The 16,060-nt window shown below is 40.6% G+C and overlaps 1 protein-coding gene across 1 annotated transcript; it reads right to left on the reverse strand.

The window, feature by feature from the left end:
• Nucleotides 1-6,382: 6,382 nt before the first annotated feature.
• On the reverse strand, nucleotides 6,383-7,327 carry LOC108544945 (olfactory receptor 10A3). Its single transcript, XM_017896369.1, has one exon. The coding sequence runs from the start codon at nucleotides 7,325-7,327 to the stop codon at nucleotides 6,383-6,385; it is 945 nt and encodes a 314-aa protein (XP_017751858.1).
• Between the last annotated feature and the right edge of the window lie 8,733 nt (nucleotides 7,328-16,060).

Below are 16,060 nucleotides of genomic sequence, written 5' to 3' on the forward strand. Positions count from 1 at the left end.
CAAGTGATTCTCGGCTGGGATTACAGGGGCGCGCCACCATGCCTGGCTAATTTTTTTTTTTTTTTTTTTTTTTGTATTTTTAGTAGAGACAGGGTTATGCCATGTTGGCCAGGCTGATCTTGAACTCCTGGCCTCATGTAATTCAACCACCTTGGCCTCCCAAAGTGCTGGGATTACAGGCATGAGCCACCACTCCCTGCCCCAACCTTTAACCTTTATAATTAAAAAAAAAAAAAAAAAAAAAAAAATTACATATCTAACCTAAGTTACAATATGGGAAAGGACTGCCAAATACAGTGAGGTCAAAAGAAAGTGTGTGTCCTGCAAAGGGAATGCTGCAGGGGCAGTTCAGATGAAGCAGAACAGCAAAGTTTTTCAGAGCTGTGGTTCCCAATGTGTGGTTCCTGGATCAAAAGCATCAGAACCACCAGGGAACTTGTTAAAATTATCAGAGTTTACAGCAGATCTACTGAAACAGATACTCTGTGTGTGGCTCCCAACAATCTGTGTTTTAGTATCAGTTCAGGTGATTATTGAAGCAGTTAAAATAGGCTACACTGACATAGTCACTATTTAAATTAAAGGCACTTGAAAGACAGCAGGTGCCAAGGAAATCACTGACCTGCTGCTGCTTCTTAAAACAAAACATGAAATTCCCATGTGGAAAATGCAACATTTTTATCCTCAAGGAGAAGTCAGGACCAGGAGAATTGCATACGGACTTTGTTCAAATAATTTACCTTTTAAACCTCCCCACATAAATGAATTCTTCTTCACAGTTTACTCCTCTTTGTCCAATTCAGTATATAAGGAAGTGACTCTGAGTCCCAGGGTCTTTATTTCTTTACGAAGCCTCACATGCCATGTCAAACTGTATTATACTTTTCTCTTGTTACCCTATCTTACATCAATTAAATTTTCAAGCTCAGGCAGGACCTTAAGAGAAAGGAGATGGAATTTTTCCACCCCTACAATCTGATGCATGCTAAAATTTAAGAATCTCTGCAGTGGCACATCCTGAAGGTCAAAAACCATCATTTTCTTGTTTGCAACCATGACGATTTTCATCTACTCCATGGCAACTTTCCTCTAGTAAGTATTCATTATACATTATTTGCTTTTCCTGTTCCTCTTTAGTTCCTATGTATTACTCTGATGTGGGATTTATTTTAATTATCTCTCATTTTAGAAAAAGGTGTGCTTTTTCTTGACAGGGTTTATGTAGGATGTCTGTTTGGAAAAGAGGCTGGTAGGAAGGGCTCCCCTGGACCCGTTGTCACACAATTAAGAAGCATGTAGGCATGGATGAACAATCACAGAAATATACCATAGTTTCAGGAAGCTATCTGTCAATAAGACAATATGGAGTAAAGTGAACTCCACTTATCTGATGGCAAGGGAGCAGTAGAGGAAAAAATAACTCATCTTCAGTATAAAAATTGATATTGTGTTATACAGCAGTGCTTCTCGAACTTTGAGTGCACCCAAATCAACTGAAGATCTTATTTAAATGAAGATTGGAATTCATGAAATCTGTGTGACCCACAATAGAAAAGCAAGTTTGTAAAGAACGTTTCTGTTAACCATGGGTAATTCATGCTGACTTGAACCATGGCCTGGCCCCTTCTCCAAACAAACATCTTGTATAAAACCAGTCAAAAAAGAACACACCTTTTTCAAATACAGGAAATAAGCAAATAAAGTATAAAGAATATTCACTAAAAAAGTTGGCACAAAGCAGATGAAAATTGTCACCAAAAATATGGCTAAGGGCCAGGCCTCTGTGCCAACTTTTTTAGTAAATATTCTTTATACCTTATTTGCTTTTCTTTTTCCTCTTTAGTTTCTGTGTATTAGTTGACAAGGGATCTTGTTTAATTATTTCCTGTGTTTGATCTCCTAACCTCATGATCCGCCTGCCTCAGCCTCCCAAAGTGCTGGGATTACAGGCGTGAGCCACCGTGCCCACCCTTGAATTTTTAAAAATCATAAATATGATGTCCATACTGAAAGCATGGATAAAGAGAATAGACACTGCTGAAATATAGTCATTAAAGAGAGGACAGAATAGTTCAAACAAAATAAACATAAATGAATAGAATTTAAAATAACTAGGGTGAAAAACACAGACTTGGAAGGCTAACAAAAAGGATCCAGCACATGCATAATTGATGCACCTAAGGAATCAAAAACATGTCAAGAATTGATTCAACGGGCCAGGCATGGTGGCTCATGCCTGTGATCCCACCACTTTGGGAGGCTGAGGTGAGTGGATCACCTGAGTTTAGGAGTTTGAGTCCAGCCTGGCCAACCTGAAGAAACCTCGTGTCTACTAAAAATACAAAAATTAGCTGGGTGTGGTGGCACACGCCTGTAATCCCAGCTACTTGGGAGGCTGAGGCACAAGAATGGCTTGAACCCTGGAGGTGGAAGTTGCAGTGACCCGTTCCACACCAGCCACTGCACACCAGCCTGGGCAACAGAGCAAGACTCCATTAAAAAAAAAAATTGATTCAAGGAATGAGGATATGAATAGTATCTATCTTTTAAAGTTGTTGTAGGATTAAATTAGAGAAACATGTAATGCTCTTGAAGCAAGGCCTAGCTTTTCATTATTGTGACTACTTTAATTATTACTACTAGCTGAACATTATAGTAAAGTAACTGTAAGTGGAAGTAAGATGGCAGAACCATCTTCTAGTATTTGAAGTCAGGTTTATTCAACTCTTGCTATATGTCCACTAAGCCATGCTGCCCATCACATCAGTTATATTTTATGCATATTCAATTAACAATAATGAGGAATGTAGATTTATATTTCTAATTTCTAACCCATTAACAACCTTTCCACTATATCCTGGATAAATGGTACTGGCATGCATCTAATATCAGTATAAGTTGTTTTGTTTCTGTCTGCTGTAGTGGCAGACTAAATCCACTTTAAGAGGCATTGATTTCTTCCTTCCGGTGGAGTTTTGGGCTGTCATTCCAAATGTATACTTTTCCTCTCCCATTTGAAAGTATCTGTACACCAAACTCTTTAGTTACATTGTGGCAGACATGGAGGTGCACTGCTCACATTCCTCTGTGAGAAAACACTTGCACAGTTGCAAAGGATGTGATTAGCTGACTGCTCTTAGCTCCTTCAAGGTCAGCCTCAGCTTTTGAGTCAAGGTCACTCTCTTCTTGGAGAGGCCCCAGTCAATGACTAAGCAAATATCTGGCATTTTTGACCTATGTAGGCTGCCTCTAATGGACAATCCAGAGCTCCCTTTTGGGCTCAAAGAAGACTATTGCAAGGCCTGCTTGGCAGTCAGTGGGCTCCTCCTGCCAGTGCTGTTTTGACCCCTTTCCTTTCCCAGGTTTTTGCACTCCTCATTCCATCTGAATGTCTGCTTCCTAGAGTCCCCAATAAGCACAGATGGTACTCAAATTTGTTGGTAAAAGCAGGCAATAAAATAGGGCTTGGAGACTGAATCTTTGGGACCCAGCTGGTCATGAGGATTCCCATTCTGATTGGTGTGTGGAGTACAGACAACTCCTGGCACAATACAGCAGTTGACTAACCAAAGCTTTCAGGAATGGTGATTTGGAATTCTGTACCCTGGAGGGAGATGCACTGGCCAGTGCAATTACTGAGCTATTGAAATGTCCAGAGGCAATGAGAGACTGCTAATCGTAATCATAGTTGAGTTATATGGTTGTTACTTGCTGTAGTTTGGTTAGTTGATCCTCCAAACTTCATGTTGAAATTTGATCCCCAATGTTAAAGGTGGGGCCTAGTGGGAGATGTTTGGGTCATGGTGGTGGATCTCTCATTAATAGATTGATTCCCTGGGGTGATGAGGGGAGTGAGTGAGTTCTTACTTTGTTAGTTCTGCTAGAGATGATTGCAAAAAACAGCCTGACACCTTCCCCCTTTCCCTTTTTTTCACTTCCTCACTCACTGTGTGATCTCTATACTCTGCCTCTCGTTCCCCTTCAGCCATAAGTGGAAGCAGCTTGAGGTCTTCATCAGATGCAGATGCTGGCACCATGCTTCTTGTACAGCCTGCAGAGCCATGAAGTAAATAAATCTCTCTTCTTTGTAAATTACCCAGTCTCGGGTATTTCTTTATAGCAATACAAACAGACTAAAACATTACTACATTGCATTGATCTTCAGATAGATAACAAAAGATGAGTCAATTGACAAACCATTGAAAACTAAATGTGAGAGCCAGAGTATCAGTCACCCACAAAGAGGTCCTCCTCTCTTGCAACAGGCAGGCAGAAAAAGATGAAGATCGTTTTCAGGGTTCGGTGGTCACAGTGGCTGAACTTTGATGATACCTGCATGCTTAATCAAGGTAGCTATGTTAAGCCAAATCTGGAGCCAGAGTTGGAAAAATCTAAGGCTTTGACACATGGGATAAGAATTCTAGTTGGATGCCTCCAAAGATCTGGACTTCCAAGATATCACTAAGCTTTCTAATACTGCAGAAGTGACCAACCCCTCCCTATTCAGGGCAGGAAGACTATTGAAGAGGTGCACCATCAGAAGCTGCCTTCACCTCTTCTCCTCAACACCAGGCCTGTAAATATGGTTAAGTCACAGCACAATTCAGCCACGGAAGTAAGGAAAGAATGGGACGATACCACAAAACAGCTGCAAGGTCTAACAGATCTTTGCAAACACAAGGAGAACCATGGTACTGGTTCTGAGAGTGCTGGACCAGGAGGCTGGTAGGCAAGACTGGATAAGCAAAAGTTTATTGACCTGATCTGGAAAGAAAAGATAGGGAGTTTGGCAGCAGGGAGGTCTAGGGTAGAAGCATATTCATAGACAAATGGAGTGGGCATAAAGTGTGAAGGTCTTTGTATCTTGTGTTAACACCAGGTCAATAGGTAAAATGACTCACCCAGTTGACAAATTAGCCTACTTCTGTCAGCAGCCACCCCAGTGCTGGCATGATGACCACAAGAACAAAGTGGACGGCAGCAGAGATAAAGGCTATGCAAAAGCCCAAGCAACATGGGACTCATTTAACAAGACCAACCAGATTTGCTAGTGTTAGTATGTATCTCCTCAAAAAAATTACAAATCAGTGCACAGACCACATACAAATATACCCATACACATTTAGAATTAATGTGATCTGATTTCATATTGTAATTCCTTAAACACAAATTCAATCAACTCTATATTAATTGAAATAATACCAATAAACAATTCAGATATTTACGTCAAATTTCATATGTAATAGAGACCATGTAAAAATCAGTAGGGATTTGTTTAACAATTATAAAACTAAAAACAGTTTAAATAGACACATAGATACATATATGTATATTGTTTATTCCCAAATAATATACACAAATTATAATGACTCCCTTTCATTTAGCAGAATATGTATACCTAATCTTAATTAACATCACAGTATCAGTTTTATTCCAATTATTTTTAAAAACAATTGAGGGAGGTAACCTGGGAAGATAGTTGACCTGCTATCTTGTAGCTAATAGGAACAAAAGGAAAGGCAGTTTTTTTGCCTGAGTCAGTTTCCAAGCTTAACTTTTCCTTTTGGCATAGTGAGTTTGGGGTCCCAAGATTTTACTTTCCTATCACAGACTACAAATGGAAACTTCATAAAAGTTTCTAAGTCAGTGGTCTGTAAATGAAAAAGATACTGATATTATCAAATGAATATTTGGAAAACTTCCAATGTAGCTCTCTGGTCACCAACATTGGATAAATATTTGGAAAGATACCAAAAGAAATCCAGTTTGGGATTATAATTTGTGTAAGTTCATGAAGTAGAACCATTTTGGGCCCCCCAAAATAGATGCACTTTCTTTTTTTTACTCATCCATGGAACAAATTTTCAATCCAAAAATAAAAATCTCATCACTCTATTTGTTGGTCTCTTGAAGCTCTACCCTGTTATCAAAGCACAGTGAATCTTCAGGTCAGTCAAAGAACCATAATCATTTTGAAAAGTAATTCTGCAATAGCTAATAAAATTTGTAAACACAGATACTCCTCATCCTATCAGCCTCACTGTAGCAAATCTATCACACAGGTATAATGACATAAGTACATATAAGCATATGGAACAAGGCATTTATTGAAGCACTGTCTTAATGACAATAATCCAGTAGCTACTTCTATGTTCCCAATAGAAAAATGAATGAATAAACTGTTGTATCATATTATGAGAACATATGTATCTATTAAAAACAAGTGACAGCAGTTCTTTATTGAAGGAGACACATTTTCAAATGTTAAAACTCAACAAATTTACATATTCATACAAAAAATGCAATCTGTTTTCACCCTTTATTAAATTTAAATAGAGTTCACTCAGGCAGTGGCCAAATCTTACTCAGCTTCTCAACACAATCAGACTGTGTGTAAAACCACTTTTCTTCGCCATAGTTTTATCAAAGCCCTCTTTATTTCACTGTTTCGTAAGCTGTAGATGAGTGGCTTGAGCAGAGGAGTAAGCAATGTGTAAGCCAATGACATCAGTTTCTTGGTTTCTGGTGAGTAGCCAGATTTGGGTTGTAAATAAGTCATATTGGCTGTGCCATAGAACAGGGTCACAGATGTGAGGTGAGAGGCACAGGTGGAAAAGGCCTTTTGTCTCCCTGTAGTTGATGGCATCTTCAGGATGGCAAACAAAACTCGAGTGTAAGACAAGAGGATCAACAAGAAAGGAACCATAACAATTAAAATGGTGCCTGTGAAGGCAAAGATTTCAAATAAGAATGTGTCTGCACACACAAGCTCTAGTACTGGGGGAGTCTCACAGAACAGATGATTAATTTCATTGGGGCCACAAAACAGAAAACTAAATACCCAAGTGGTCTGCACAGTAGCCACCATGATCCCTGAGATCCATGAGAACATTACTAATTTCATAAAAACCCCTCTGTTCATAATCACTTGGTAGTTCAGAGGATGGCAAATTGCAGCAAATCGGTCATAAGCCATTGCTCCCAGGAGAAAACATTCAGTCCCACCAAAAAGAAGGATGAAATACATCTGTGCAAAACAGCCCACAAAAGAAATCGTAGTTTTCTCAGTAGAGACCACCACCAGCATTTCAGGCATAATGACTGCACTGAAACTCACCTCCACCACAGATAAGTTTAGAAGGAACAGGTACATGGGAACGTGGAGTCTCTGGTTTAAGGAGATAACGACTATAACGATGGCATTTCCTATCAGGGTCACCACATAAATAACCAGGAAAATCCTAAAGAGCTGCACCTGGAGCTCAGGAAAGTTAGAAAAGCCCAGGAGGATGAATTCAAGCACACAGCTTTGATTTTGTCTTTTCATTTCAGTAGTTGAACCTTAATATTGTTTTTATGGACCTGGTATATCGAGTATGAAGTCACAATCCCATAGCTGTGAGTTTGAGTCTGGAATTCTTAACAGCAGATGTAATGACAAGCTCATTTTGCCAGAACTTCAGGTTGGTTCTTATGAAGAATGGCCAATGGCTTGTAATAGTGAATCTTTAAAATACAAATAAAGAAGTGAAGTATTTTGGTTTAGAAATCTTGTTTTTAAAGTACAAAATAACAGTAAATGTTATCTGGCTACATCTTTGTTATGTAGGTTGCTCTCTCTCCCCTCTCTTAATGCCAGATCCCCCTTTAAAAGCCCCTGCTTTCTCCCCAAAAGGTGAAGCAGTATCCTTAAAGGCAGGAGCCTATACCTCTTCCCTTAATTGGATTCTGCAAGCAAAGAGCAACTGAACCTGCGTTTTGGTTACACCTGGATTGCGAGCTAGTCTGGAACTTGACTGCAGTCCTAACTTTGCCACTGTCTCCAAGATGGGTCTCTGCCTCTCCTGCACTTGGGTTCCCATCTATATGGGTTGGAAGCAGAAGAATGATCCCTTCTGGCTTCGACATAGGTGTTTCCCTCGTTTGTTGATAGAAAACTGCAGGCTGCAAACTGCAGGCTGCAAGGCCTCAACTCCAATCAGATGGGAGCCAGGCTGAAGGGAACATGGAATAGTGGTGGGTGGGCACATAAGCAGCACACATGCTGCCTGAGTCACTTTGGGCCTGCCAGTCCCGCTCAGAGATGATCATTTTCTTCCCAATCCAACTGCCCCTCCAGAACCCCTCTCAGGGCAAAGCAACTTCATTCTGTCTGCTCTCAACCAGATCAACAATCCTTGTCTCCCAGTATTCCCTTCACTGTCAGGGCCCACATATCTTTAAAATCTGGAGTCCTCCTGGCTTCAAGAGTCCATTCCCACTGACACTGCTCCACCTCACTGCCTCTTTTCCTCTCCCTTCACCTCCTCTACTATTAAACAGAAACTAACTGGCTATTCCATGTCTTATACCGAAGCCTTCCTCCAATCTGTACCTCAAATTTCTGACAAAATAATATCACCTTCCCTCCCAGAAGCTTCAGGGTCTCCCCTTATCAGTAGAATATAATGCCCACTTCTCAGGCCGGCATTTAAGGGGAACAAGAGTGATAACAATTGCTTTAGGAATGTAAATGAGGGAAACATTACTTCTGAATGGACAGTGAGGGTGGGAAACCATAATCACAAGATGGCATGGGTGGAAGGTCCATTAGGCAGAGGAGAAAAAGCATAAGGAAGTCTTCCTTGCTCAAATAGAAGGTATTCAATGACACCTTAGTATTAGAATGGAGCTCTAAACTGGTCTTCGTGTGATGCTTTGAAAACCAGCAGAATTTTACTATGGGACAAGAGGAAACCAGGAGGAGAGAAGGACACAGCAAGTTGAAGACGTCTTGATTTCATGTCATTAGGACATTAGCAGAGAGGAAAAGGCAATTAATTTACTGAGTCTGACCATAGTGATATTAAAAACCAAATATATGTGTTAACTATAACAAAGTATTTTGGATATAAAAATCTCCTAAAATAGACTTGGCAGGAAGAAAAAAACACCTAAGTATCATTTTAATAGACAAAACTACATTTTCAGCTCCAGGTCTATAAAACCAAGTACGTTTGTAAAATAAGAAAATTTAGAGTATCCTACTAAAAATAGACAACTTTTAAGGAGCTGATAAAGCACAGTTATAGAACAAATCTAAATTACTGCCTTCGTGAGTAATTTTTTTAAGCTGAACTTAAATGCTCCATCTTTTCCCTTCAACATAAAACAACATAATGCTGATTTAGCTACTTCACTGACATGTTCTACTGGCTCTGGCATTAACTTTCTGTATGATCTTGGGCAAATAACTCCCTCGTCAGGGTTTCGTCTTTCTACCCAATTGGACTTATTTCTTACCACCTTCACCCCGCTCCCTCAACTACATACCTTTAAGAATTGATGATTTGTGCAAGCAAACCGTTTATAGATCTAATTACTGTCCAAACGTTTATGTGAATATGAAGGGCACAGCACTTGACTTTCTTACCTGAGCATTGAGTTATCACTTGATAAGTACCTCCAATTAACAGTGAGGGTAACTACAGATGGCAAACCCACCAACAAGTACCAAAGCAGAATCTTCGGATCCTTATCTATTCACTGTCCCTGATTTTCATCCCATTTATGTGTTACCTCTTCAATTAAAAAGCACTTCCATAAATACAACTTAGTGATTCAATGCATTGATTTTAGATTATACTGCATTAAATTGTATGCCCTGAGAGAAATCTTCTCTGGAGAACTTACACACAATTTATACAGACTCTCCTGTATGGGGATAAGGAAGCTCCACTGCACAAACTTGGAATATGACTCTTCCAGATTTTCATTGAGAATTAACACCTCTTCACACGAGAGACCCAATTCCACCAAGACCTTCCCCATTAAGAAATGAAAGCAGAGACTGAATAAATGTTAATAAACAGGCACAAATGGAGAAGGGAGAAAAGAATGTGAGCGTGAGTAAAGGCAGAGTGATTTGGACAGAGAATCTGATTGGACAAGATAAACAGTTTGCACAACAGTAGGAAATGTGTTATGGCAAGTAAATTGAAGTTACTTTGTGGAAAGCCTGGAGATACCAAAACTTAAATTTTCTAGTAGTAATATAGAAATACTAAATTTTGGGGGAAAGTCTTTCAGATAATTTTATAGTTGAAACTTTTTAACTTGAAGTCAAAACATCTGAACTAATATGACTTTGAGCATCATGTCTCTTCTCTGGCTCTATTTTTTTATAAAATCAAGATAACGTTATTAACTTCACAAGGTATATGTAACAATCAGAGGACTCAGAGTTAAGTTCACACTGATTTGAGCAATCAATAAGACTATTAGCTCAGTTCCAGCGAAGTATAGGGATGAATGAACCTGCAGGCTTGGCTTTATCCAGAACTCAGATAATGTTGCCAGGACCTGGATTTCTTTATTTCTATATTTCTCATCTCTGCTTTCCTAGAGTAGGTTCTATTGTCAATGAATATTTTCCCCTTAGTGGCAATAAGGCTGCTAACAACACTTAGGGATAGATCTTCTCTGTATCCAGTGGGCAATGTACCAGTTATCCTGAGGAAAGGGTTTTCATTTGCAAAAACTAATCCAAGAACCCCTCCTATATCATTTACTATGGTGAGATTACATGAGTATCCACCTATAAACCAGACACTGTGTCTGTGAATGAGATGAGAAATGCTACCTAATATGCAATTTTCATGGCATTCTATACTATAACCAGGTACAGCATCAATTCTAACTATGCATACCTGAAAATGTTTAATTAAAAAAAATTCCCCAAGGGAAATGAAGGTACTGTTTATAGGAGAAGGAGGTCAAAGAATGATGGTGATTCAACACACAAATGCTCTATACATAAAGCATGCTATACTTTAAATTATTATATGAATACAAGGAGGTGAGATGAAAGCTGAGAAACAATAAAGTTGCATTATTTATTTTTGCAAGATGGACTGGACAGAAGTAGAACTAGGATGTAATGAATGGAGCAAAATCATATATATTGTAGAGGATAAATAGTTATATATAGTCCTGGACATGAATGTGTCACATAAATAAGACAGGATTTCAAATGTTGGTGAAACAGAGGATGAATAAATAGAAACATGGACAGGGAAGTCCATAAATAAATCACTTCAAGGGCTTTGCGTACCTTCGGAACTGATTCCTGAGTCCAAGAGTGAGGGGAAAAGGGATATACTTACCCTCTTAAAATAAGTCAAGGAGTAAATAGTCACACACTCTATTAATGAATAAGTCTTCTCAGAACTGACAATCCCTTCATTGAACAAGCTGAGAACCTGACTGTAAAGGCATTGTTATAAGCCTACACAGACATCCCAGTCCCCTGAGTCACGCAAAAAAAAAAAAAAAAAAAAAAAATCCACTGAAACCCTTGAAGTGGGAAATGGAAAGTGTGATATATAGAAATTTCTTTTTTCCTATGAGACTGTAACCTAAGAAGCAAAACAACAGAGTAAGTGCCATCAGCAGGCAATGGGATCAGCAACAATTTGTCAGCAATGATTTGGTGGGGGGGAGGGGGGAGGGTGTTATGATGGTGGTATTGTTGGACCTATCAATGTTTGTAGGATTCCCTTGAGCATTTCTTGAAAGGTCAGTCTAGTGGTGATGAATTCCCTCAGTTTTTGCTTGTCTGGAAAAACTTTATTTCTCCTTCACTTCTGAAGGATAGCTTTTCTTGGTAGAGTATTCTTGGCCACCAATTATTTTCTTTCAGCACTTTGAAAATATGACTGTCTCTTTGCTTGTAGAGTTTCTGCAGAGAAACCTGCTGTAAGTCTAATGAAGATTCCCTTATGTGTGACTTGATGCTTTTCTCTTGATGTTTTTATAATTCTCTTTTTATCTTTGACTTTTAACAGTTTGACTATAATGTGCCTCAGGAAGGATCTTTTGGGGTTAAATATGTTTGGGGAATTGAGCTTACTGGATCTGGGTCTTCATATCTCTCCCAAGACTTCAAAAGCTTTTAACTGTTATTTTGTTAAATAGGCTTTCTATGCATTTTCCCTTGCAGAACTCTCATAATATAAATGTCTGTTTGCTTAATGGTGTCACATAAGTCCTATAGGCCTTTTTCATTCTTTTTTATTTTTTTATTTTTATTTTCACTCACTGAGTAATTTCAAATAACTGATCTTCGAGTTGAATATTCAATCTCCTGTTTGATCTAGTCTGGCTATTGAAGCTCTCTGTTGTACTTTTTATTTCATTCACTGAATCCATCAGCTTCAGGATTTCTGTTTGGTTATTTTTTATGATATCTGTCACTGTGTTAAATTTCTCATTCATATCATGAATTGTTTTCTTGATTTTGTTGAATCTTCTATATGTATTCTCTTGTATTTCACTGAGTTTCCTTACGATCGTTATTTTGAATTCCTTTTCTGGCAACTCATAGATCTTTTTTCCTGTGAGGCCTGTTATTAAAGAGTTATTGTGTTCCTTTGGTGGTCTCATATTTCCTTATTTTTTCATGTCTTTTGTGTCTCTGCATTTATGTCTCTGCATCTGGTGGAAAAATTGCATCTTCCAAACTTTATAGAGGGGCTTTCATAGAAAAGGACTTTCACCTGCAGTTGTGTCTTTGTGTGGCTATTGAGAAAGGTGTGGTGACTCTGGTTCTGAGTAGATGTAGGTGGTGTAGTCTCTGTGCAATTTCTTCAACTGCAATCAACATCAGCAATAACTGTGGGTGCCTCAGTGATGTGGCCTGTAGAAGCTTGTGACAGTGGCAATGGTGGCATGGGTTACTTACTTAAGCACTTAAGGTGCTCTGTATCAAGGGCTTTGGAGGGCCTCCTTTTCTCATCTATCCCATAATGGGGAGAGGTAGCTGAGGTATCTCCTCCTGGTGTCAGGTCTGACACGGCCTATAAGCAGCTGTAGCAGTGCTCGGTTCCAGTTGCATGTGCTCAGAGCATCTATGGAGCTGGAGTACTAAGCTCAGGGTCTCAGGAATCTATTGTGCGACCAATTTGGGTTTTGGTGTGCAGGTTCACCCTCTGTAGTGGGGTTGGATATAGACTACCAACAGTATCGTGACTCTGAAGCACCCCCTAGCAGCTCAGGCCTAGAAAGCCAGGTTGTATCTATGACTCTGACTCTGGAGATTAGGACATAACACTGGCTTAGTTCTGGGGAAGAAGGGGTGCTTCAGAGGTTTTGGCCCAGGGAGCAAGGTACAGCTGCAATTTGGGAACCAGAACCAATAAGGTTCAGTGTCAACTCAGGTCCCAGGGGATGAGAAATCATGCTGTGGTGATTCTAGACCTTGGAAAGGTGGGAGTATCCCAGACTCTGTGAGGCAGGTGTAGTGACAGCACAGACTCCAGAATGGTGGATCACAGCTGTTGTATGGGCCCTGGCAGATAGGGAGCAGCACAGTGATGACTCAACTTCCTGGGAATGAGGGGTGTCTCAGCAGCTCATGCCCTAGGAGGCTAGTCCAGCTCCAGGGAAGCAGGGTACTTGAGTTGTTTGGTCTCTAGAACATGTTGTCTAAGCTCAGGCACTGCTCTGTTTCCCTGGGATGCAGGGTACTAATATAGCTAAGCCTTGATATGTACAGCTACTCAGCCTAGGCACCAATTCCCCAGGGGCAATGTGTCATTTCAACTAAGGAATGGGGGGCTTGACCACTCTGGGTGGTCCAGGCACCATTTCCCTGCGATGCAGGGCATGTTTCTGCTTAGGCTCCAGAGAGGCATGACTGCTCTGAGCAGTCAAGGTACTGTTTTTCCAGGAAGCAGGTTACTGCTTCAGCTCACACACAGAGGGGCAGAGCACAGCAGCAACTGGGAAGGGTATATGGAATGACTTCACCAAAGCACTGTTTCCCTGAGAGGTAGTACATAGCTTCAGCTCAAGTCCTGTGGAGCAGAGCATGACAGTAACTGGAGAGGTTTTTGGAGCAGCTCTGTAGAGGCAATGTTTCCTCAGGAGTGAGTGAGCAGCTTTAGCTCAGGCTCCTAGGGGGAAGTGAAAGAAATCAGGCACATTCCTCAGTCCTGGGCCCAGTACAAACAACATATATCTCTCAATTTCCTGGGCCCAGTACAAACAGCATATATCTCTCAACTTCCTGAGCCCAGTACAAACACGTCCCACCATATATTTCATAATTCACTTTAGAAAAACACCACCTGGAAAAAATCCCTGATGAATGACACCAGCTGTTTGTAGTTTATGCTGAAAGCAACGGGGAACCAATACGATCACCGGCTAAATGATGAACTAAGATATATGTCCTAACCAGTTGTAATGCGTAACCTAAAGAATCCCTTGTTCTCGTAAGCCTTAACAAGTCTAATTTACATCGGGCTATAAAAAGCGGGCCCACGCATTGTTCAGGCCGCCTCCCTGTATTGTGGGAACCGAGGACCAAGTTCGAACTTGCAGTAAAAAGATGCCTGCCGCGTGGCTTTGACTCTGGAACTGCTGGTGGTCCTCTGGTGAATAAAGCGGTCGGGCCATAAACATACAGGTGAAGCAGTCGACTGGGAAGGTAGATACGAGCAGTCGGGCCCCAAAGCACTGTTTCCGTGGGAAGGAGTATGCAGCTTCAACTCCAGCCTGAAGGGGTGAGGTGCAGCAGCAAATAGGAAGGGTAGGTACAGCTGCTCACCAGTTAGAGATGTTGGGCCACTGGGTAGGGGTAGTTTGGAACCCCAGAGGTTAATGGATGCTGTGGTCACTCACCCCCAAAGCAAAACACACTCCAGCAGTATTCCCAGGTTCAAGACAGCATTGTAATGCGTAGCTGCATGGGCCACAGTCAGGGGCTGAGACAGGGGCTGGGACACAGAGCACAGTGTCAACTCCACTGGTGACAGAGGGGAGCACAGGTATAGCTATGGACTCCAGGCAGCTCTCTTAGCTGGGCTTAGTGCCTGTGAGGACTGCAGGGGTCTGCAACAGTGAGGACTATAGGTGTCCGAGGTGTTGATGAGGGCTTTTGAGGTGACCTTGCTTGCCTTTTCCCTGCAAGGAGAAGTCCTTACTGGTTCCAAGCTGATCCCAGCTGGCGAATGGGGTGATGGGGGCCAGGTGTTTCCTTCCGTTCTCTATGTGGCTCTCCTGAGTTTCTGTGCCCACCCAGGGTTTCTGTGGCTCCTTTGATAAACTTTGGTGCTCTCCTTTAGTTATTTTTATCAAAATATAGTGGTTTATAGTAGTTTAATTGTTGTTTTGGCTGTCTTTGTGGGGGATGGAGAGGACAAGCACTATGGACTTCTAGAGGGCTATCTTGCTGTCATCAAAATCCAAATATATATAATATTTTTAAAAATAGCAATTGATGAAGTACTCTACCAGGAAGAGGCATACCCAATGCTCTTGCCTTTCAGGATTCCCTTCGGACACTGTGATATGATTTATACTTTGGAGAGCAGGATGGTAAGGGTCATCACAGGAGTAGTATAATACATAAACAGTTAATATTTTAGACATGGAAGTCTCTATAGTTATACATGTCCTTTAAATATTTCCTATCCCCCAGGGTAGAGAAAGAAGCTTATGCTTTATATTCTCTGAAAGAGTCGCTCTTTTCTTTTGCATGGAAATATAAATATATCTATCACTGCCAAGAAGAATGTAAATTTCTGTTATAAAATCCTCCAGGAACATCACAATTGAGGGTCCCTAAGGTAGCATCCCTAAAACCATAGGGACCCTAAGGGGCCTCTCCCCAGAGAACCAACCCCCAGTAACCTCTAAGCGTCAGCCTGGCATTGCAAAACTTCATGCTTAGGGTAGAGTTTATTTCATTCCTTCCTCAAATTTGTCTTTAAGGAATTTAACTGTGGAAGCAGTAGGGAGAATAGATTTGAGGAGGCTGTTAAAGTTAACCAGGTGATCAGTGGGTAAGCTTCGGAAAAATTAAGTGGTATAGGCAATTGGATTGGTGATTGATGGAAATCTGGGGGAAGAGAATAAGGCAAGAGTAACAACGAAGTTTTGGCATAAGCAACTGAGCAAAATTTGAAAGACAAAATAGAGGATTGGATGATGAGTTCAATCTGAAACATGTGAGTTTGAGGTCAACCAAGTAGAAAAGTCCAGTAGGCAGCAGGATATACTACCCTCACAATTTGTA

Source organism: Rhinopithecus bieti, unplaced genomic scaffold (genome assembly GCF_001698545.2).
Source record: "Rhinopithecus bieti isolate Rb0 unplaced genomic scaffold, ASM169854v2 scaffold_28456, whole genome shotgun sequence".
Lineage (NCBI taxonomy): Eukaryota > Metazoa > Chordata > Mammalia > Primates > Cercopithecidae > Rhinopithecus > Rhinopithecus bieti.

Excerpts from the sequence above, each read along its gene's own strand:
- LOC108544945 (XM_017896369.1), bottom strand. The coding sequence starts at position 7,327 with ATGAAAAGACAAAATCAAAGCTGTGTGCTTGAATTCATCCTCCTGGGC.